The sequence below is a fragment of the Struthio camelus genome, chromosome 1, assembly GCF_040807025.1.
Source record: "Struthio camelus isolate bStrCam1 chromosome 1, bStrCam1.hap1, whole genome shotgun sequence".
NCBI classification, from domain to species: domain Eukaryota; kingdom Metazoa; phylum Chordata; class Aves; order Struthioniformes; family Struthionidae; genus Struthio; species Struthio camelus.
The window spans coordinates 31,963,430-31,987,453 of record NC_090942.1 but is presented as its reverse complement, the minus strand read 5'-3'; the positions used below and the strand labels follow the sequence as shown (position 1 = coordinate 31,987,453).

At 34.5% G+C, this 24,024-nt stretch overlaps 1 protein-coding gene and 1 long non-coding RNA gene across 3 annotated transcripts in view; one reads left to right on the top strand and one right to left on the bottom strand.

Moving 5' to 3' along the window:
- Nucleotides 1–24,024, bottom strand: part of IMMP2L (inner mitochondrial membrane peptidase subunit 2) — a 488,691-nt gene that overhangs the window by 78,008 nt on the left and 386,659 nt on the right. For both annotated transcript variants that reach the window (XR_011139303.1, XM_068933150.1), the window contains exon 5: nucleotides 21,949–22,051. Coding sequence is in view for 1 of the 2 variants with exons in the window: in XM_068933150.1 (XP_068789251.1) it covers nucleotides 21,949–22,051 (103 nt within the window). In the remaining variant the exon portion in view is untranslated. The remainder of the gene's footprint in view (nucleotides 1–21,948; nucleotides 22,052–24,024) is intronic.
- Nucleotides 327–23,250, top strand: LOC138066085 (uncharacterized). Its single transcript, XR_011139307.1, has 3 exons — nucleotides 327–1,634; nucleotides 2,388–2,738; nucleotides 22,846–23,250. It is a non-coding gene; the product is annotated as an uncharacterized lncRNA (long non-coding RNA).

The window sequence follows — 24,024 nt, the reverse complement described above, 5'->3', positions numbered from 1 at the left end:
GTCAATTAAGACTGCAAACTTTGATTGAAAGCTTCAAAGAACAGGAAAAAGTAGGAAACAGAAATGAATACTTCCTGATAATAACAAGGAAAATGGTAAGATAGAAAGGAATCTGGAAAGTATTTCTCTCCACAAACTGCATTGAGTATATCTGAAATGCCACAATACCAATACGTCTTTGTAATGATGGGAGTATATGAGGATCCGTCCCTGCAGCACTTAACAGGGAAGTATTTTCCCCGCTTAGCTTAAGAGCTGTTACAAAACTGCCTGCTGATGTAAACACCTCAGCCAGCAGAAAGGCTGACAGTGCCATGAGGGTGGGATTCCTCTCATCGCGCTGGAGCTGTCTAACCTGTGTTAGTCACTGAGTCTCCCTGTATTGTTCCTGGCACTTCTGGAGGATGATTCATTCATCCATCTGACAAAAAGGAACAGAACAAGGAACTGCAAGTAGGCATCCTGCTGAATACACAAGAAGGATGACTGGCAAACCCAAAATAAGAAAAGCATGATGGAGTCCTCCTTTTGGGAGAGGAGGAATAGCATAAAAACATCAAGCACAAAGAGGAAAGATGGAGAAGAAAGAAGAGGAGCCCGCTAAGTATAAATAACTAATAGTTTTGCATAAGAAATAATGATTAATAATGTGTGCTAACTAATTATTAGCATGAAATGTGTGGTTAATTAATGAATTTAGTAAAGTTTTGTTTTAAAGCTTAAAATTGGCCTGATTTGTCAGTCTTATATATGCTCACATTACAGCAATCTCTAATTCTGTGATATAGAGATATATAGACATATGTATCTATACCTGAATATAGATATATATATTCAGCTGCAACAGTAATATGCATTATGCTAGACGACTAGCTAAACTAAACCTTCAACTAACTTCTAAACAGCAAAAGTAATGTACAATGCATATTGGCTTTTACTACTGAAAGATTTGACATATTATTAAATATCAATATATCATAAGTATTCCAAACGCTTTCAAATTCACAGTCCAACATATTCCATCTCTCTTCACCTTTAAAACGTTACACAGTAAGAGTGATAATAATAATCCTTTTGAAGTCAGGTGCAAAAGCTAAGTAAAAAACTCTCAAGAAGGATTTAAAACCTGTCAGGAAGTTTGTGCAGGCTACAAAGACAGAGAGAAGCTGAATGCATTAGAAAGGAGTGAAATGTAAAGCAAAATTTGGGCTTAATATTTGCAAAATCTTTCTGCCACCTTTCAAATCATGATTTGACAGCATTTAGATTAGATGGTCTAAATAGATCTGTGTACTATATGCCAAAATTGAATTAACCTTGATGCGATTTTGCAAACATAAGAAAATATTAAGGTTTGAAAACATGGCCAAAAATTATTCCTAAAGCTATATATATTTTTTAGAAGACTGTGTCTCTCGTTACCACCTTTTCCAATATATGCTATTGAGTCTTTCACTTATAGAAACAGAGGAATGTTTGGAAGTTTGTTAAACAGAATAGAGAAAATGATTAGAAGGTACTTCTCTTTGGAAACCTCATCATTTCTCAGAGCTGGAGAAAACAGGTTATCTCCAAATAGCTACAAACTTAATGGAGTTTGGAAAAAATCTCAGAAGAGATTCAAATAGTCACAGGTAAAAGGTCTTTTCTTTCAGAAATGTCTGTAACTATGTGTTTAAGTAAAACAACTTACTCATGCTGAGACTTATAATTAAAATGTTATTATATATGTAAATTTAAAATATTATAATAAAATTTTAAACATTGCTATAATATACGTCTTTCTAACTTTTCAGAACAAAAACAAAAAGTAAAACTTAGACATTTTAAAATTCAGTATTTTACCCATATATTACTACTATATTATTGCAAAGCTTCTTAATATTTATATGAGGCAACATTGTCTCTCCCATGTTTTCATTTTGCTAGGAAACATAGTTTTCAGTTCTAACTGAATTTAAATTGGAAACAATTTTAAATATATGGAAACCCAACATTGTCACACTGTGCATTGTTAAATAATGTTTCAGTAGATCATATAGAAGCTGTGGCAATGGCAGCATAAACCTCTTCTACAGAACTGAGATAATAAATGTACCTCTGGAGAAGGTAGAATATTCTTTTCTTTTGCTGTAAATACTGAAGTACATTAAATTTCTGAACTAAATTTGGTTTAGGAAAATGCTAAGTGCCTACTTTCACTATCAGATATTTAGTATGAATCATACGCACTTTAAACAGTACTGACAAGAACAATGTATTATTGAGCACTGAACTCTGCTGCAGCAAATAATATTTATCTGACAAAATATAACTAGTGACTGACATTTTCTATATTAATGTCATGTCTCATCATTTTAGAAAATGTATTTTCTTAATTCCTACAGAGTGCCCAAGGTTTATGAAGCTTTAGCAGATGTGTGAACAGACACGCCCCGTTCTGAATATCTTACAGACGATCTCACATTGGAAAATACAATGCTTTGGCGGGGTCAATGTAAGTGGTACCGAAAAAGGGAAATTAAACAGCAGCATAAATATTTGTAATGCAAAGTCATGAGGTAAAGCCAAACAAAGGAGTGAATCTTGAGTGAGCATTCAGTGGAACTAAGTGAGAGCCATAAGCAATATTTGAAAGTTAGTCTGCAAACTCAACAGCCCAAACTGAATTCCTGATCCCAAGATCTGAGAGCTGCTACTTCCACTAAGGAGAATGAAAACTGTTTTTGAAGGGACAGGTAGGCAACAAATAGTTTCCTTTCTTTCTATGGTTCAACACGTGAAGTGTGACTAAAAATTGGCTGTGCTTCCATTTCAAAGATTCAATGCACTGGAAAAGATGGCTGGTGGATTCAGAAATCTGCTTACCAATAAAAAACTCAAATAACATAAGTCATAAATTTTATCAAAGGACCTATCCAGAAGAGATTGATCACTGTTAATAAGATATACAGGAATAATACAGCAAAATCATTGTAAGAAAATGTATTTGTTGTTGTTGTTGTTCCTGGGGAAAAAAAAAAGGAAGGAAAAAAAAGTCAATGGAAGGAGATAGAGTCGCAGAAAAAAAATTAAAAAGTGGGAAGTTAAAGTTAGGGTTTTTGTAAATGGAGGACTTTAGAGAAGGTTTTAGATTCAAATGCCATAGGACTTTGGTAAATGTCCTGATTTTCTTTGGAGGACTCAACAGTGGAAAGAATCAGGTGTGCAGCATTACTGAAAATCAGGCCACTTATTACGTGCCTTCTTGCAAATTAAGATTTAAATGCATACCTTTAATCTGATGTCTTCTCTCCATTATTTCTGAAAACTTGTCCTGTGATATTCTTTAAAAATGATATTGTTGAGGTTTGGATAAGCATTCTGAACTATTAGTAGTTTATCAAGTTTTCCATTTCTACGATAAAAATAGCACATATAAATTCCTGATGGATTGTTGACTACAATGCTTTTCTTGGGACAGTCTATTAACCTGCACTTTAAAATGAACATTAGGAAATCTGACAAACTTATCAGAAAAATTAAGAATGAAATCTATGAATATATATATATTTATACATATATATTTAATGCAACATTAATGCTGAGCAAAGGTGCTAATTTGACAGTTGTCAAGTGTAAGTGCCATAGAGCTAGAGAGCAGTCATTACCAATGACAAAATGAAGAAACTGCTGCATTCAGAAATGGAAAAGAATTCAATATCTGCAGGGCTTTACTTCTTTGTCTTCTCTGCTGAGATGGCTAAGAGTGCAACACAATGCTAGTTTTACGTTTTTGGTGATCTTTAAAGTTTTATACAAGATAAGTTGAGAGAGCAGCGGTTTTTGAAACAAGCAAATGTCTTCAGCATGAAATATCTTGCTTTCATGTAGTCTTTGACATCTTTTATACATGAGGAAAATACGTCATGTCTTCATATACTTTTTGATGGCTTTGTCTGTTTGCTTGTTTTCCCACAGTGAAATCCCTTGCACACACTTTCACAATCCTTTCAACATACCTTCTGTTGTTACACTAGTTGAACTGCACGTCTTTGTGCTGTTACTAAACATGCAGCGCTGAAGCGTTGATGCAGCTGCCTACTCATCACATTACACTAGCAATGAACTCAGTGGGATGTTTTTTCAAGTGCTTTGAAATACCTTGAAATAGAGAAAGTATTACAGAAAAGCAAATTCGTTTCTATTCCATCCATGTAAACAGAAATCTGTAGTGTCTTCTGCTGTAAGCCAACAAAGGCTGCTGTGTCTGACAGACAAAATGCCTTTGAGAAGACTCATCTTGTGAGAGAAGCCTTTCAAATGCATCCAGGGTTGCTCAGATGCTCACAGAAAACTGACCATGAGCATTCACACGGTTCATTTCAAAAAAAGAAGAAAGTTAGAATGAGTAAGACATTAAACAAGATTAGAGTGCACATGACCTGAAAGACAAATTTGTACTGAATATTAAACAATTGCATAATCCCTACCTCAGTCTGTGAGTGTGAAAGATAGGATAGGTCTGAATTAGGACTGAAAATATAACAAAAACTTATAATCAAGCTGCAACAATTTATATTGAATTTTTTAATAATGACAGATAAACTTTTGAAAATGAAAAAAAGCCTTTATCCTAAAAGGTTCTCCCTCAGTTTTATTCAGTTAACCTAATAAAAGTTATTATTAGCAAATAGCTTGAAATTGTACCTATAATTAAAACAACTGCAAATGTTTTTATAATTTGCCAACTGTTTCCATTTTTAGCTTGTGATACACAGAGGTGAATTACAACAAATGTTTCAGATATTACGAACGTTTGTGATACCAACAACTGAAAGAATGCAAGGGCACATATTACACTTGCTGTATGCAATCCATTTTGCGCTCTGTAAAACAGGTATTTTGTGAGTTTAGCCCTAAAACTGGAAGATGTTTCACACTGGCAGAATCCTACTTCCGAGTATGATTTTTGAAGGGTGGGTTCTTACTACATTAAACAGAAAGATTAGTTCTTCATCTACGTATTTAGCACCTATATACCACAAATAAGTATCAGAATATTAGATGAGACATTTAAATATGAAGAGAGAACAAGAATATTGTAGTGCACAATTGTGTGAGAAAGATATGAAGCTCTTTTTCTAAAGACTCTTGGCGAACCCTGGGCAGATGGTGCATGGCAGGGGCTGGAGAAAAGGCATGTTAAGGTGAGCCGTGTGGCTTCCCTTGCTGAGGAGATTGTGTGACACTATCAGCCTACAGCATAGGATCAGCTAGAAAAACCTGCTGGGGGGTAAAATGTTGACCTCACCAAAGTTACTGGCAAAACTCCCAGTTACTCCCATGGAGACAAGATTTTTCCCTAGTTATTACTACTTTAACTACTTTAGACTCAGAACAATGCATTCTTGCTTACAGACTGATGTTTTTTTGTTTGTTTGTTTGTTTGTTTGTTTTTCTGAATCAGATAATATTTGAATCATTTGATCTGAATCAGGTACTTTACCTATTGTAAATGTCTCAGACCTTAATGGAGGAAATAAATTATTTTTAAAAAGTGGAAACCATCATTAGATCTATATAGAATAGAAGAACTTTATCATTGTTCTGTACGATGTTAGTACGGTAGCTTCATTCCCCTTTGCCTTTAAAAGGCTGATTTTTCTGTAATTTAGCCTTTTCATAGCTGATTCATTTCAAAAGTTTCCTAGAGCAAAATAATTGGTCTTTGTCACAAATAAAGAGATTTCTCTTGCCCTTCCTGCATGCAACACAAAATTCTCTAAGAATTTGCTCCATGTCATTAGTGCACTGTCACTGTAACTCCACTTAATGCTGGACCTTAATTGGCACTTTTACTGAAATTTAAAGATGATGAAAATATTGTGAAACACAGGTGTCTTTTGTCCAGCTCCAAATTTTATGGAAAACAAAACCCTGAATTTTTTTTTGGATGCATATAAGGCATGAAACCTAAAGCTATTAGTAATTAATGCTATGTATAGCAGTTATTCTGTGAAGAGTTTAAATTAGTCCCCAGAAAGCTGGCACTGTTCCATTTTAAAGGCATAATTTAATTTTTTATTTCAAAACATATAAGCGGCATCTCTGTATTCTTTTTTTCCATTTGAAACTTTGATAGTTTTAGTCCCTTGTGAATCTCATTTTAAAATGCATGCATTTAAATGTAGATTGGGACTTTCTCTAGAGGGCTAGGAAGAAAGACTTTAAAGTGGAATTCTGGCAGTAGAATAAACTTCATTTTTTTATTCTGCAGATAACTGAACCTTTCCCAGATATTGCTAGTATCTCCTACTATCTCTACTGTTACATAGTACTCCTCCTCCTTAGATTATATAGTTTTCTTTTCAGAAAAAGAAACTAACTATTATGACACAGAAAGTCTCTGAAGAATAATCAAAATTCATTTTTTATCAAAGGCATCAATGCTTTGTTTCACCCAGCAGTGGTATACTACTGTCAAGTTTTGCATTGCTGATGTTTGTTTCTATGGTAAGAAACTACCAAGATCGCAAGATTGTACTGACCAATAAAGAAACCATCATATGCTATGGAAGGTAGTATATTATTAAGTACAGTAATGCAATTGCAAGAGGAATGTCAGTTCAGTTACAAACAGATTTCACCTATAAAGTTGATGTTCCATAAACTATTAATTTTACTTAGATATCTGTCATAGATTCGGAAGAATTCATAAACTGTTTTTCAGATGATAAGCTTTACTAGTTCTTTTATTATGCATAACAGAGTCAAGTCTGGTTTTCAGGAGATGAAGTATACACTTAAAATATTGGATTATGTTAAAATACTATGTCTACTATGACCTAATACACAAGAAAGGCAAAAATTCAGATTTGCAAGCTAGAAGAGATTGTGTCTTTCTCAGCTTTCAAATAAAAAATACATTATAAATGGACCTACCTGGAGGAAACAGTACTCAAGGAACATTTGCTCTTTGATTAGCAGTTGCCATATAACCTATCATTTGTCCAGCTTATTTTGGCTTTTCTAACTCTGTAGAACTTATCACAGGAAACGGTTCAAAATTCCAATTATTTTCTAACATTTTCTAATATTTTAATCCTTTTTCTCAAAACAGCTAGGCCAAATCTCATTGAATAAGTTAAGTGGTCGTGACCTGTTCCTAAGTAACCCTGGGGATATATTAGATCTTTTCAGCGAACTGAGGAGATATCCTCTGAAGAAACATAGATTTATGCTACTAGGATAAAAGCTAGCTGTAGAGGTTAAGTTCTATTTCACAGGATTTGTCTCTCAGGCTATAATTTCAAAGGCCCAGTGTGCCATTTCAGCCAGACCTCTTTTTTGATGAATAAAACCCTAATAACTTGAGACATAGCAACACGGGTAAAGCTAAGGTTATTATGCTGTTCTAGTTCAGGTGGTGTGACATTCACTAAAAAATCTGCAAGTCAGGGAGAATGTGAAGGCTCACCTGGCAATCAGTAATTTTTTTCTTTCTTTCTTTTTTTCTTTTTTTTTTTGCTCTCAGCATTTTTTCTATATATAAGCAACCCATTGCAATGTGATGAAGAACTAAGATTTCACACACTTAAACACAAGTGATAAATGGAAATGACATGGTTCTGTTGCTATTTTACTGCTGAAGTAATACAAATACCTTTTTAATTTTTATTACTGAAAAATTAATTTGTGCAAAATGTGCTGGGAGAGAACTCTGAAAACAGCCCAGCAAAGATTATTTCCTTTTTCTTCTTCTTCTTTTTTTAATATGTGACTTATTTTATACACCTGCATTTCCTAAAACTTCAAATCAAAACACAGATGTAAAATAAGGACTTCCATACAGCCCATGTTTCATGAAAAGGCAAAGATAAATGATCAAGACGATATCTTGATTATTTTCTGTTTTAAAGGTGCAGTTTAAAAATGAAATGAATGGTACAATAGAAATGTAAGGTTCGCTTCTGCTATTATTTAAACAGTACTTTATTCTACTTCGTGGTTTATCTGAAGAAACAAATTTTACTTTGGCATAAAGAATAATCTTAATTCTTTCTTGAAATTAGTGCCTAGTTTGCTTAGGTACAGCAATGCTTTCCTGTCGTAACATGAGAAACATTTCTTTGCTACAGCAAGCAAAGGAATTAGGATTATTCTTATAATTATGGGTATATACAAGTACGGATACATATTTTTTTTTTTTTATTTTCATATATATATAAGAACTTCAGTTTATCATTTCAGTATCATCCCAGGTGACTACATTGTCCTAATTCAAATAGAAGCAATCAGCAAATGAAATTATGTTAAAGATAATGAGAACAATCCGAAAGAGGGAACATAATACTAAGTACTGAGTGAAGACGTCTAGGATACCAAAGGAACATCTTACGGGTGCTAGTTCTCCAAAAGAAATTCAACTGTAAAGGTCATAAGGACTACACAGAGATAAGATACTCCCTAGAACAGGAAATATGGAGATACGCTGATAGGACACCAGCCACGACATCTCTGCAAGAGAAAGATGGCAGAAAGCATACTGATAGCACAGTCAGATTTTGCATATCCACACTGGAAAGTAGCCAAAATTTACTTTTTACCAAAATTTTCAAGGAAAGACTGAGTATTAGACTAGATAAAATTCGAGGTCTGGTTGGTTCAGACCAGTGGGTGAACACGTGAACAATGCTTTGTTTTTGAAACATTTGAATCAGGTCAAACCTAAACTCTTTAAATACAGCTAGCTTGCTAGCTAACATGTGCTAACAAGAATATGTACAGTGCAGAGATCCCCTCCAAGAGCGTTCAAATCACAGAGTTTTTGATGGCTACACATGGATAAATCAAGTCCTTCATAACTGAAAGAGAAAGCATGATGAATATCCACCAATATTCAGAAATACATACGTTTGAAATAGAATAATAACAGCTGAGCTTTTAATTAACACACTACTGCAAGACATCTTGGAAATCTTTCTGGAATATTAACAGAATTACAAGGACATGAATCCTGGCTTTGAGAGGATAGAGGACAAATGTCACAACCATAAAAGCTGCTAGCGCCCCATCTGGGAAAGGGCTAAATTACTATTCTCCCGAGGCTCATAGGCTTGGTCTGTGCTCAGCAGGTTGAGGAAAGTGTCTCTGTACCTTGACAGCTAAGGTGTATATAGTTTAAGAATATTAAAAAAAGCCAGGTGACAGAATTTACTTTAAAGTTTGACTTGGTTCTGCCTACAGGATTATAAAACTTTATTTTTAACTTACATATTAAAATGCATTTCCAGGACAAGAAGGTTTCATTGTACAAACATGTGGTTTGCACTGCTATGTGTACAAAACGATATCAATAATTCCTAATGCTCATCAATATAAGGAAAGAATGAACTCTAAATTTGATTTACACATATTTATCACTTTTGTTACTTGAAATTGAGATACTATGTCATCAGAAAAAATACATATGAAATATTTAGAGGAAACCTCTCTGAGAGTAGCTAATAAGAGATGGTATATAGAAAGGTGTGAGACAGTCCAGAGTGGGATTCAAAGCAAATAAAATGAATTTCTTCCTAACTTGCATTATTCACTGTAAGCATGAGGACTGTATTCCTCCTAAGCATTTCTTGTCTTGTTTAATCTAAATACTAATGTCACTTAACAGTTAATTAATCGATTTGGAATACTACCAAACTCTTGGCCTCAATTCAAAATACAATAGATATTTTAAAAACTGATGGGAACAAAATTTCACTCTTATATTACAAACATTTTAATAGCTATCAATAAATTAAGGAAAAACAAACTTATTTTCTTCATGACTACATTCACTAAGTAGAATTAAATCTTATGCTTCTTCCTCCACTTAATTAATGTGTCTTGAGTTGTGACCTTATGCCTTTACTGATACAAGTAAAATTGTGATGGTCTGCAAAATTACTTTGAGGATAAATAACAACTGAGAAGATTCAAAAGCTAACAGTATATCTGACAACTGATCTCATGTACCTATGAAGCAGCTTCACAATTCCTATATTATATCAGAAAACAATACACATCTGAGTTAAAATAGTATACTGAGCGTGGAAAGGGGGAGGGTTTTTTTATCTGTTTGCAGCCTGAGGATACAGAGAACACAGTGATCACAGCAATATCTGGAACCTTGGGGGGAACACATATGCCATCACTCCAGAGTACATGGCCATTTTGGTACTATTCAGTCTGCAAGAGTAACACAGACATTTCCATTAACATATGTGTGGAGACTGATATTAGCAGCATTTTGAAGAAGAAATTTGAATTAGCGGCACATGATTGTGACTGTGCTTCCAAAGACAGAGAAGAGGGCACATCACCTAGATAAGCTGAAGAAGTAAAGCTGCTGAAGGAACCCCTTCCCTCCAAGAAGTAACACTGAAATGTACATATGCAGGAGAAAAATGGATTGTCTTGGAGGCTGAAAATGTGTCCACATGACACAATCGTATTAAAACAGCAATACGGAGAAAGAAAATTAAACAAATTGAGCCCTTACAACACAGAAAACCTAGAAATGGGCCAAAAATCAGGTAGTACTAGACATGGAAACAGCTGGTTCCTAAAGGACCACTTTCCATCCAAAAGTTCATCTCTTCACTGTGATATTCCCCAGGAGATAATCATTCTCTCATCATGCTGTGCCAGGTCCTTACTACAATGTCTCAGCAGAACTTTTCCTAGAGCCATTTATACAAAACTGGCTCCCAGTTTACCATCATTGAGGAATTTGTTTTAATATTCTCATTTCAACTGACAGATTCATTGTAAAAGCCCTTAATTTTAAAAACATATCAATATATCAGTGACAGGAAATGCTTTTGAGTCCAGAAAGGCTTCATAGCATAGACAAGATGACCCCCATCCTCCTCATGCTGACTTTCCATGTGCTACTGCATTATCAAAGATCTGCATCAGCTGTATTCATCTCTGCTGCTGCTAGTAGATCTGTCTACTAACAAAGAAAGATGTCTAGAAAAGAAAGATCTTTTTGCCTAAAAGAACCTCACTGAATTCTCTTTTGGCACAAAAATCCAGAAGACAGAAATTATCAACTTGAGAGTATGGAAAAGAAAAAAAAGGGGGAGAGGGAAGAGATTCTGGAATGCATCTAGCCAATCAATAAATTGTAAAAAAAAAAAGAAAAAAGAAAGAAAAACCCTCTGTTGTATTCTTTCTTCCTGTCAAAGTCTGGGAAATTTGAAGGTAGCTATTACAATAGGTGATGCCATAACCTGCCAAGGAACAGTCATGGAGAAGTTTGTAGGCAGTTACTTCTTCTGATCCCCTTCCTTTTTCAGTATATTACACTTTGTTTTGGTCATAGGCTTCCTCTGGCTTCATTAGATATAGCATGTATATGGCCAAAATTCAATGTTGGATACCAGTTTCACATCTGTTATGGAGCAGTTCAAAAGTCTGCTACTTTGGCATCTAAATTATGCAAATCCTGGGCTTTAATAAGTTGCAAATTAAATCTGATATTTAATTTGTATAATAGGAAAATACTTGAATATGATCAGACATAATACAAAACTAAAAATATTAAGCTGTTAGCAAATTAGGATTTTTTAGTCTTATTTTTTCTTTTGTGTATCTTTGGTGGTGGAAGAAGCTGAGATTCTGACTGGCTTAACCACAAAGAAAGCTGAGTGCCACTAAAGTGATCTAAAAGTAAATTTGGGAAGGCTTGTAGCTCTTCAGTTTCCTCTCTTGGCCATATTCCAAGTCAAAACTCTATTCTAAAAACAATAATTCTGGTAACCATTGACTAAAGTGTTTAATAAGCTCTAACAACATGCAATATTGCATAAGTACCCCTTAACATACATTAATCCAATGACAATGATTGCAGAGGCCATTTACTTTACTATTAAGAAATGCAATGGAATGACTCTAAGAAAATACCAGATAACTCATTTTTACCACCATAAAATAATGAAAGCATTAGTTTTGTTTTTTTGGACTGACACTGGACAGATTTTCATTGTTAACATTACATGACTTCTACCAGCCGATACATAATAACATCTACAGGAGATTGTTCTTTCTCTTTCTCTTTCCGTTTCTTTCTGAGTATTGATCCATTATTGAGCCAAGATCTATGCTTGTAAAGTGCAAATTATTCATTTTCTTCAGATTTCTAGCTTTGATTGAAAAGAAAAATCACGACTGTACCATCGCAGGTTAACTAAAGTCTTGGTTTCCTTCCACCCTTATTTCAACAACTGGAATCTCACAAATACTAGGCTTACATGTTAATGTTTCCTAAAACTTGTAATCTGGTCTCCCAGCCTCAAAATATATATTGCAAGGAAGAAGACATAGCATTGGTATAGACTAATACAGACAGCTCTTAGAACAGCATTCAGTAAAGTCATACTTGATCAGATGTACTGTGAGGAGGAAAAAAGCAATCTTGCAATTAGAAAATGTGGTACAATGTTTCCCAGTCCTTCAGCTTGCAGGGCGGTTATATACCAGTGGTGTTCAAAGGCTCAAAGGAGAACTTGTCATCATGACCATGGAGAGCTGTTGCTCACCTGATGCTAGATTTCTATTTGTCATTAAAGCAGTTAAGTGTATTTTCAATAACTACATGGAAATAAATGCCATTATTACATAAACCATACATAAGTATAACTGGAAGAGGAAGCAGTATAGATTAACTAAGACATAAGATGTATCATAGAGATATTACTATTTCATGCTGTTACCAGTACCAGGTTTCATACTATACACAACTCTTTTCTAAACCTCAAGTTTCACAAGACCAAAGCTAAAAGAATTGTACTATCCCTGGACATGACATCAAATTGCAGCAGCTGTTAATACAAATCAACATAAAATTTCAGACACTAGTAAAAGCTAATCTACAGTGCCCAAATCCTCAATCAAATCCAAATAAATGAAAATAATTATGCCTAACTTTAACAAAGTGGTATCAAGTCTCAAATAACAAACAGAGGAAATAGAAAATATTTTACTATTTGTACTGTAATAATATTTATTCCTTTGTTATTTGGCATTATTTCCTTCAGTAAATCTAACATTCTATGAGATTTGCCTCCCAAGAATTATGTTTTCTTTCTTGCCTCTTCTGAAGCAAAACGGAGAATGAATAACTTTAAAATTCTACTATGACTCTTAAAACTACCTCTAAGTCACACCATTACGTTCATAAGAGAGCTAAATTCATACTTCTATAGTTTGAATTCTTTAAAAATCATAAATAAATTTTTCTATTCTGTGCTATCACGTCATTCTTTATCAAAAAAAAAAACCATACAGTTCAGAAAAATCTTTGATGGCTAACCATCAGAAATACTGTTATTTACATAGAAGGCTATAGCTATTTAAAAATTAAGATATTACTGATAAAAATTAAGATATTACTGAAATAGCTGTCAATCTAATGAACTAGTAACATCAGTTAAAAGGTTCAATTTAAATTAGGGTACTTTATACACCAAGTCTTTCAAAATGAGACAGAGAGAGAAAAGAAATAAGGTAAAAGAAGAGGCGCAATCTGAAACATGCAGTCCCTTCACTTTAGTAAGCATTATTTGTAGGCATAAAATTATTTATACAGAGATGTTTGCAGGATCAGAGTCCTAGTGATTTAGCTCTGAATAGCACTTATATTTGTTCCATAACTCACCTCTAGAATTTGAAGCACTACTTCAAAAAAATTTTGTGTGCTGTTAAACATACGAAGTAGGTATGTTTGTAAGTACAAGGTCCAGCAGACTACTACTTCTTGTTGGCTCCTCAATCACCTGTGCTAGGAAGTTGCTATCAATGCACTCCAGAAACCTCCTGGATTGCTTGTGCCCTTCCATGTTGTCTCTCCAGTAGATATCAGGGTGGTTAAAGTCACCCATGAGGAGCAGGGCCTGTGAACATGAAGCTTCTTCCAACTGTCTGAAGAATACCTCATTACTTCTTCTTCCTGTTCAGGTGGTCTATAGCAGACACCCACTACAACATCACCCAGGTTGGTCGCTAAACCTGACTCACAAGCTCTCAGCTGCCCCCTCAACCGTTCCCAGGTAGAGCTCCGTGTACTCCTACTGCTCTCTCCCATAAAGGGCAACTCCCCCCTCCTCACTGTCTCAGCCTGTCCTTCCTCAAGAGCCTCTATCCACCTAGAGCCTCTGAAGTGCTCTATCGCAGCACTTCAGTCATAGCAGCTGTCCCACTACGCCTCTGTGATCCCAGTCAGATCATAGCCCTGCAGCTGCACACAGACTTGCATGCATTAGTGTACAGACACTTAATCCAGAGAGGCACCCCGGCATACTCACTTCCTAGAAAGGGCATGCGAGCTTTCCCCACAATGTGCTCCTGTAGGTACTTCCTTATTTACGTGCATAGACTTAGGGTGATTCCACTTCAGTCCTGCTTTGTGTTAAGAGATCTCTTAAGTTTATATCACCCACACCCTTTGATTGCCAACCCCATCCACCACTTCCTTGCTTGACCATTGGTCATTCTCTCCCACCCCCATCATTCCTAGTTTAAAGCCCTCCTAACCCCCTTAAATATTCTTAATTCTATTAATACTACACATCATATTTCAGTAATGCTTTGCTTCTAATATGAAAAAACATAACTTTCTAAACAAATAAATCAATATTAATTACTTTATACAATCAATTAATATACAGTGCCAGTAAATATAAATTTCAAACCTCTTGATATGACTTGTAATGACAGAAACAAGGTACTATGGCCAAATAGTCTTAGTAGTCTTACCATCTATTTTAGGACTGGGAAATCTAATGTTAACAGCACTGATAATATTGAGAGAGTTCTCCTACCTAAAAATGGAATCAGATAGACAACACTTTCCTGTAAGACTTCAATCACTAAATTTTAGAACTTTATTTTAGTTATCAGTGACTAAGCTTTCACAATGTTCCATGAACAAGGAACTAAATATAGAAAGAAACAAAAATATTCACTGGATTTTTAATGACATCCTAGCAAATCTTGGTAAAAATGCCAGCACGAATCAAGATTCTCTACACTGTTAAACCATAGAAAAGTCAGAAAAGACTCTTTTGTGCCTGATTTCTATTAAAGCCAGTACTTTATGAGATGCTATATAGAGCATAGAATGCTATAAGTTCTGCAGAGTGGTTTATGTATTATAAGGGTATTTCAAGGTGTAACCTCAAAGAAATATAATTTCAAAAAAAAAAGATATAGAGGTACCCAATAAGTTCAGGATTCAGCAAACTAGTATGTATTTGAATGCAGAGCTGTTCATGCTAATTAATTATAAAAATTGGTGTGAATCTAACAGCTTGGTTATCCAGCCTAATGTTTTGATTAATTTTTTTTTTTCCTGGTTCATATCAATGTAAGTGATGTCAAAAACAGATGTAGGCTGTTCAGCCTACCAATCTGTTTTATCTGGTTGGGAAATCCTTTTAGACCATTTGTTCTCCACAAATATTTGTAAAATACTTGAATGAATAATTAATTGTGCTTGGGGTTGGTACATGCATTCTGTTCCCTGAACAGGATGACTGAAGGGTTTTAAATAGAAGTATGGCAAATTACAAATAATGCTCTTGGGTATAGTATCAGAAAAAATTAGCTAGAATGTGTAAAACTTAAGATTTGATACAACTAAGAATAACCCCAAACCTTCAGCTACTTTATGAGTCCTTATGAGCGTTATATCACAGAGAAATAGACTAGACTCAGTTAAGAGCTTTTAGTCACAAACATTCAAAAAACTCTCTATTTGGGCTGTGCTTAGAGAACATATAATATTTAGCACCCTTCTTACATTAATTTAAAAATGAATAACAAAAATAAGGAAAAGCTTTCTGACTATACTGTCAAGAATGTTTCACGCAGGTATATACGGTCGAGAGAGAAAGTCCTGTCTGGCTTGATGATAGCCATACTGCTTGAAAGATTGATGTTTATGCATTGATTTAGATGAGAATTTGGGTAATATATTTTACTTTCCAAAAAAAATAAGGACAGGCAAAAAAATAAGGAAGACCTTTTATTCTCTAGCCTGCAAATTTAGTTAGGCCTAACAATGGCTTTTAATGTTCTTTAACGGACAGTGAGGCTACTCCATTTTCTTATCAAAGGCTACCCTTTAGCAGTTCCTGCTAAAGTGAGTTGTCATTCTCAATAAACAAGCCACCATTCCAAGAGGAATCTCTCATATAATATTCTCAAGCATATTTATTCTTCCAGGTTTATTTATTATCAGTCATAACACATAATGTCCTATCCATTTTATTCATCATAGACTTTTACAATTTCAAGCTGTACATGCATGCTATTTACTACTGGTAACTTAATGCTCCATATGCAAAGTCGTATTGTTCAGATTGTAAATAATTTTACCTATTTCATTTTTGCCAGCGGCCAAGTATAAATATAATGGAATGTCATTGATTGCATATTTGCATTGCACATTAACACAGCTTACACGTTAACACAGCTTCATTTCTCCTTTATTGTCCAAGAGACAAAGAAGAAATGTCATAGATCCCATAAGAGTCATGCTTCTCTCCAAGGCTACATTTACAGACCAAAACAAAGGTGCAATCAGAAGGTAGTGCTGGTCACATTGCTGCAAAAAGGCAGCAGAAGAAGCTGCAACACCGGTAGCCAATTGATGCATCTAAGTCCCCAGCCTGGCTGCGGTAAGGGGATGCAAATGGGGTCAATGGTATTTCAAGAGCCTGGCAGAATTCTCTCGGGGAAGCATGTGACCTGCCTATATACATTCCTCTGCAATTTTAACTGAACACAGTGCTTTTAAACACTTTTGTTAAGAATTGCTGTGTGCTGCTAAACTCTTCCCACCTTTTTGCTATAAAGGCTGCAGCATTTCAGTATGATACGTGATTCCTGCACTAGTTTATAGCTTGTAAATGAAAGCTTCAACAGATGGTAAGATCATCACTGCAATGATTTGCACTTTTAGGATATGTGGGATTCCACGTTTCCTATTATGTAAGTAATCCAGAACTCCAAAAAGATATCTGTCCCTTCCTGCAGCTGCATTTGGATGGTCTGAATCTCTCTCAGAAGAAGAGAGAACATGTGATGCAAGGTTATTGTCACAGTTTGCAAACCTTTAGGTTAGAATATTTCCTTTATCAGAAGTCATGCATTTCACCTCACTGAGAGTGTCATATTTCAGTTTACCTTACTATCTAATGAACTTTTTACTCTTTCTATTTTTGACTACTTATATTCATTCCCAGTAATTACAGAGATAAATACTGGATCCATTTAAGGAAATAGCAGACCAATCTCCACCAGTTATTAACTGAATTTGCCCATTGAGGGTTAACAGTTAAACCATTTCTGTCTTATATCCAAAAGAGATAATGACAGTCTTTGAAATGTAAATTAAAATAATTAACAAAGTCAGCATATTCACTTATTTTGAATGTCATTCTAAAAGTCTATTGAATTTTCGAGTCACAGCCTACAGGTCTGCACAGCTGAAAAAAGAAGTAGGTAAACAGACTAGAATCTTTTTCAGATAGGTTTTTACAAAACTTGCAGTACAGAATTGCTTTTATGGACAATCATAAATACAGTTTTTACAGTAATGTTGACTAAAAGCAATTTACTGATTTGAAGCTTATAAACTTAGAACTTGTGTTAAACAAAAAGCCAGGCTAGTTCAACTGGATCTAATTTTGAGAATAAACACATTAAAACATACATGTATATTAGTAAATACACATCAGAATAAGAAGGACTAAGATACGGTTGAGCTAAAAACAGTTTCATGACAAGATACTTAACCTATTTGTGTCTCAGGTTTCCCAGCAATATAACGAGGGTAATAGGCTTTTTGCCCTTACACTGGCTTGTGAAGCTTAACTCATAAAGAATCTTAATCAAAGCCCTCTAAAGCCAATAGAAATCTCTCATTGACTTTAATGAGCTTTTGTTGAGGTCTTTTACAAGTCAGTTGAAAGAGTGCCATTGACTTCAAGCCCTAATTTTATAAAGCTCTTTCATATCCTCAACTTGGAAGCAGCTGGAAGCATAAAGATGTAGTTATAAGTGTTACATTTACAAAACAAATCCCCATAAGATAAAATTGAGCATTTTTTTAAAAATCCTAGAGTGCTAATTACTGCATGTGTGCACACCCAAGAACACATATATCATATATTTATTAGGAACTATTTCTCAGATACCCTCATGTGATGGTTGCATAGTCATCTCAACCCTGATGGATGCCAACTCACACATTTGACCTGGATGAAGTACAGTTCATAATGACTTTTCCCTTGAATTAGCCACAGTGTCAGATCCAGATTATAAATTGTCACTATGTGTTTACGCTGGTATTATCCTGGCTGTGTAAGTGAAGACAATAACTGATGCAGCATAAAGCTTCCCAGTATAAAGTTAATCCATTAAAGTTTGTAGCAGCAAAGTGAGTTTCATGCTAGATCAGTTCTTTACGTGATACGGCTTCTACATTGTAATCTAAGAAAGCAGAAGCACTGACAGAAGCAATAACGCTAGATTTCCTATCCTGTAAAACCACAACCTCGTGGTAAAAAAGTCCAAATATATAGGAACGTTACCAGAATTAAAAAGATATAGGTGTAGCTTTTAATAGTGATAGCTTAATTGTGTAAACTATTTATTATTACATCTGTACTATGTAAATCAAACATTAAGGTAATATAATAAATGCTTGACTTCACCTTGTAAGAGTTTGAAAACAATAACAGTCGAATGAGTAGAAATCGCTACTCTAGCCCAGATGATTTAACTAAAAATTCCAACTATATCTAATTTTCATCCCCTTAAATAATATAAAAAAGATGGAAATTCTTTGAACATTTATTGGGTACTACTCCAAACTACTCTTTTCAGCATTATGAATGGTTGACATGACATATTTCCAAACTTGAGATGCAGCCATTTCAAAGTAACAGGATTATATAACATTTGTCTTGGAGATTCACAAAGGATTTTTGTAAATAATAAGATCTGATAATCACACACTACTTAATTTGATCAAAAATTCTGGAACAGTAATTAATATTTACTTTATAGTCATATATAGAGTGAACAATATTTCTAATGGAGCACTATTCATAGATATTGTGTTATTTGTGAAACTTCAGTTAAGGTATTAATTTCATTCAAATAAATCACTAAGCAGAAAGGAAATATAAAACCTTTCCAAATCTTAGTTAAAACATTTTCATTTTTCATTTACCTTAGGAAAAAAAAGTCTCTGTATACCTTAATATTCCTATCTGAATGCTGTGAAAAACAATGTAAATATAAAGAAATACTGGAATTTATTCTATAATATTTTTATGAACTAAATAAAGATAATTTAATCTGCCAATATTTACATTTTAGAAATTCATATTCCTCCAAAGGTGCATCTGATTTGGATCTTGAATGATCACAGGGTTTTTGCTTTATCAACTTAACCCATTAGGCTCTTAACATGTTGTTATTCCAAGTGAAAAAATGTCTCTAACATCTGTTCTTAATCTGTTCTTCCATAACTTCTCTTTATGTCCCATGTAACTAATTAGACTCACCTAAAAAACATCATCTACACTATATATACTTTTCTATTGTAACATTGCCTGAAATTTGAAAAATGGTGGATCTAAAACATAAGCCACTTTAAAAATATAGTATTTTTACTGAATCTTTTGATCCAAGAAAATATAAGATTTCTTCCAAATTAGAACTGTGACACATCTCTTAGGTGACCTATATTTTAACAAAATGAGAAACTGGGTCTGGCCTCACCATTGTGGAGTCTGTTCCTTATGACTGTCTGCTATAGTCTTATGAGAGAAAAAGTGTTTAAATTAAGAAGAGTATACTTTCTGAAAGGCTTGAAAGGAGTGATTTTCATACATTACCTTGCTTGTGCAGAAGTGGTCTCAGGAGTGCAGCAGACAGATATACAGGTTAATATATATATAGCATATATACCTAAAGCAGGTAGGGTGTAAATGTGCCCCAGTAAACTAGAACCTAAAACACAGGTGAAATATTAAGAACCTGGAGTCTAGCATATCCTTCTAAATGCACTTTTCATTTTCTTCTACAGATGCAAATTTTTAAACTTTTAACATCTTCAAGCTAGTTTCCAGCCCTGTGATCTCTTCTGCCACCTTTCGTCTTTATTCATAATTGCTGCTTTAATTGAATTTCAGAGAAAAATATCTATTTACAGTTATACCTGCCCATAATGTATTCATCCAAACAGTGCAAAGGTCAAACTTTCCATAGAAAGCTAAAGAATTTACTGTCAAAACAGTCCAGTAGCTCTCTAAAGGTGCCAATTCTGTAAGAAAAATGACATATTATCTGATGCTAGCCAGCAGCTGATGACTAATATGAGACCAAATCCTAGTGAAGGCAATTTTATATCATTTATAAACATTGATGAATTGAGTAAAACTTTGAGGGTGTTTCGATTTTCCCCAACATACTATATTGTATGAAAGCTCCAAGCTGCCTATCTTGAGAATTTTACTTTGCATTAAGTTGTGTGTGAGCAAATGAACATGTGAAAACATAACAGTTTTCTTAGTGGAACCAACACCCGACTGCTAAAGTTTGTTTACATTCTGAATATACATTGGCAATATATTTGGAAGTGAAGAGAAGATTATTGACTTTTTGATTAAGATTTATCTTGGGAATATAGGGAAAGAGAGACATGGAAAAGGAAAAGCCCAGGAGAGGGACAAAAGAGATATATGCATAAGGTAGACTGAAAGAAATTTTGCAGGAAATAAACTCTAAAACCAGCTAACATAAATCTTAGAAAGCAGTAACGGGAAAAAATAATAAAAAATACCTAGCAATACAAGCACAGAAAAAAGTGAGACACATTAAGAGAGAGGCAAATGATCAGATGATGTCAGACTACTCCAAATCGGACAGTAGGCCTTTTTTTTTTTGCATTTTTTCTTGAGAACAAATTATTTCGAGTAAATAACTAGGACTTAATTCAGAGTCTGTGGGGCAACTTCTGTACTAAATCTGCATGAAATGCATAAGAACCAAAAAATCTAGCCCTGACAACTTCCTTATGACTATCAGTGTATTTTTATATTTTTAGGAAATAATTATTTCTAAGCATACATATCAAAAATGCATTTGGAATACAGCAAAAAGGATTTGTATTTCCACAGAAGAATGCACAGATTATGAGACTAACTCCTGCATGATAGATTAAGTTAAAACAACAACAGGAATCCACATAAACAGTAATAAAACTGAAATCAGACTAAAGCTGGAGTACAGCATTTACTTTCCTGATGCACGGATGTGCATTTTTACTGACCAGCAAAGAGATCTTCCAGGTTATGTTTTGTCTACATTCACCATGAAAATGGCCACATATAAAGAAAACTTCTATTTTATTTTTGAGAAAGTTTAGATAGATTTAGAATACCTTTACTGTTGTCCACAGACCAATTTAACAGTTAACACTTACTAAGCACTGTTACGGTTCCCTAATTCTTTATCCCAGCAGTGGCACTAAAGCAAGACAGAACTCCTGGGAGGGAGCCATTCGAGATTGCACCAGCTGGCAACATATCCTAAGGGACCATCTGTCATCTACAGCACCCTGGACAACCCTCTGGCTACTCCTCCAGTACATCCCTCCAAATTTAAAGCCTCTACTGTTTCTCTCTCCATGTAGGGGATTTAAAAGGAGTTTTTATTCTTTTCATAATAGTTAAGCAAAGCAAAGCCCATCTCAGCTAAGATATTTTATAAACTCTAATAATTCTCACAAAAATACAAGTACACAATTACACTGAAGTCATACTTGCTATGTTGTATAAATAACCAGAGAGACATGCACAGCTTTTCAGTCGCAAAGCATAAATGATACACAGTGAATTGACTTACCGGGCCAAAAGCATTGCTGTCAAAGCTGTGTCCATGGTGATCACCTTCCACCCAAATATGCCCATGTGGAACTTTCACATACTTCTTTTTGTATCCAATGGTTCTAAAAAAATGTAAAAATGGCTAATCAATAAGAAAAAATCTAAAATGTTCTGTTAAGAAAGTTAATATATTTATTACTTTGGAATATGCACATCGTTCCATAGTTGTGCAATAACCCCACACTTAAGTACTCTATACATCAAGAGCGCTAGTCAAGTGAACATACGTATAGATTTTGTATGAGCTATTACCAGGGCTGTTTGCTACACTGTTTTGGCAAATATCACATCACAACAGGGAATAAGAGACTGTTCAGTTAAATATAATTAAGGGATTCTTCTTTCCATTTCTGTAGTAACAGTTCTTTGAATTGTTCTTTGAACTGTCAGATTTTATCTCAGGTAAAATCTGATGGACATACACTATAGTCACGTGTAGACACATGCTGTAGTCACATATGGGAATGCTATTTTTCTGGCATAGTGTTAGCATACAGCTATTCATCAGAAATAATTTAGCATTTCCGATCTGGCCTCAGATTCAGAGTTTAGATTCCTGTAATGTTCATGACCTAGGGGTAGGATTTCTTTAGCTGTAACAAGCCACACAGGATAAACTTAAATCTAGGAGAAGGTCAAACCCTCCAGAAAATGATACTGATGATTCAAGCCATACTCCGCTCGTACTGAATCTGTGCCTCAGCATGCCGTCATATTACAAAAATGACAAAACATAGGGCAGTCATTAACCTGAGATTCAGAGTATACAAAATTCCTGTATTTAGTTCCCGAGCAGCTGTCATTTTCACAATTCCAATCTGTCTTCTACCATACTCTTTTGGTTTCTTTCCGTCAGGTTACTGCTACACTGCAAGCTTTCATGCGTGGCAGTAATTTTATCTTGCATACTGAATTGTTACCAACGACAACGTACTGACAGACAGGACTATGAACTATATGACTTCTTATTTAGTACGGGGTAACTAAGTCTGTCCATACACAGACACTGTCTTTTAATCTAGCTTGTTGCCTCCAGCTGCTCAGCCCTTTTCATAATCTGGAAGATATGCCCCAAAGCAGAAGCAAGAACAGGAGCACACTCTGAAACTGAAGAAAGTCCGCCAAAGACAGCAAATCACCTTCACCAGGAGATTCAACTACACCGCGCAACAAAGTTGATCAGGAACGTTCACAAGCGCCATTCCATCACCTCTGCTGAAATAAGCAGCTCAGAAAGAGCAACTCTGATGCCTAGATGTAACAGGAGTTTTATTCCAGATTCTGGTACAAATGTTTGTATTAACTTTGGCTAACTATCTCAGCTTTTTGTGCTCTTGGTATCCATTGGTCAAAATGGGAAGATCTTTTTTTTTTTTTGTGAGGATGTTATGAAGACAAACTAATCAATAGATTATTATTATTATTTATTATATTATTATTTATTATATTATTATTTACTTTACAAGTCACAAAACCCAACCAGTGTTTTTTCAAACTGTTCTGGAGGCAGCTGAAAGGATGAGGCTGACAGAACCATGCTCTAATGGAAAATCCCCCTGCAATTTCTTTAGGAGACAAAAAAAAAATAGCCTATTTTCAGAAAAAGAAACTCATACTTTCATCTTTCTTTAGAACAATTTCCTATTATGTAATATAAAAGGTAGAGTTGCTAAACCATTCAATATAAGAAATGCAAAACTGTCCTGAGTTGGTAAATATACAATTTCTCAAACACACACAGTACTTGTGTAATAATTTAATTGTGCTAAAAGAGTATTTTATTCTTCTGAAAATTATTTCTTTTTTCTTTTTTTTAGAAATATGACAAACAATACAATTATTTATGTTTTGAAGTTCATAATGTTTTTTTTGCTAATAATTTCTTTTATAAAGTACCATAGGAGACTATGTTTTACTAGAAACATATGTTTAAAAAAATATATAGGTTTAGAGAAGTTGGCCATTAATTCTGCTCTGTCTGATTAGACATTCTGAAAATTATTAAATGATTATCTTCTACCAGTGATAAAGACAA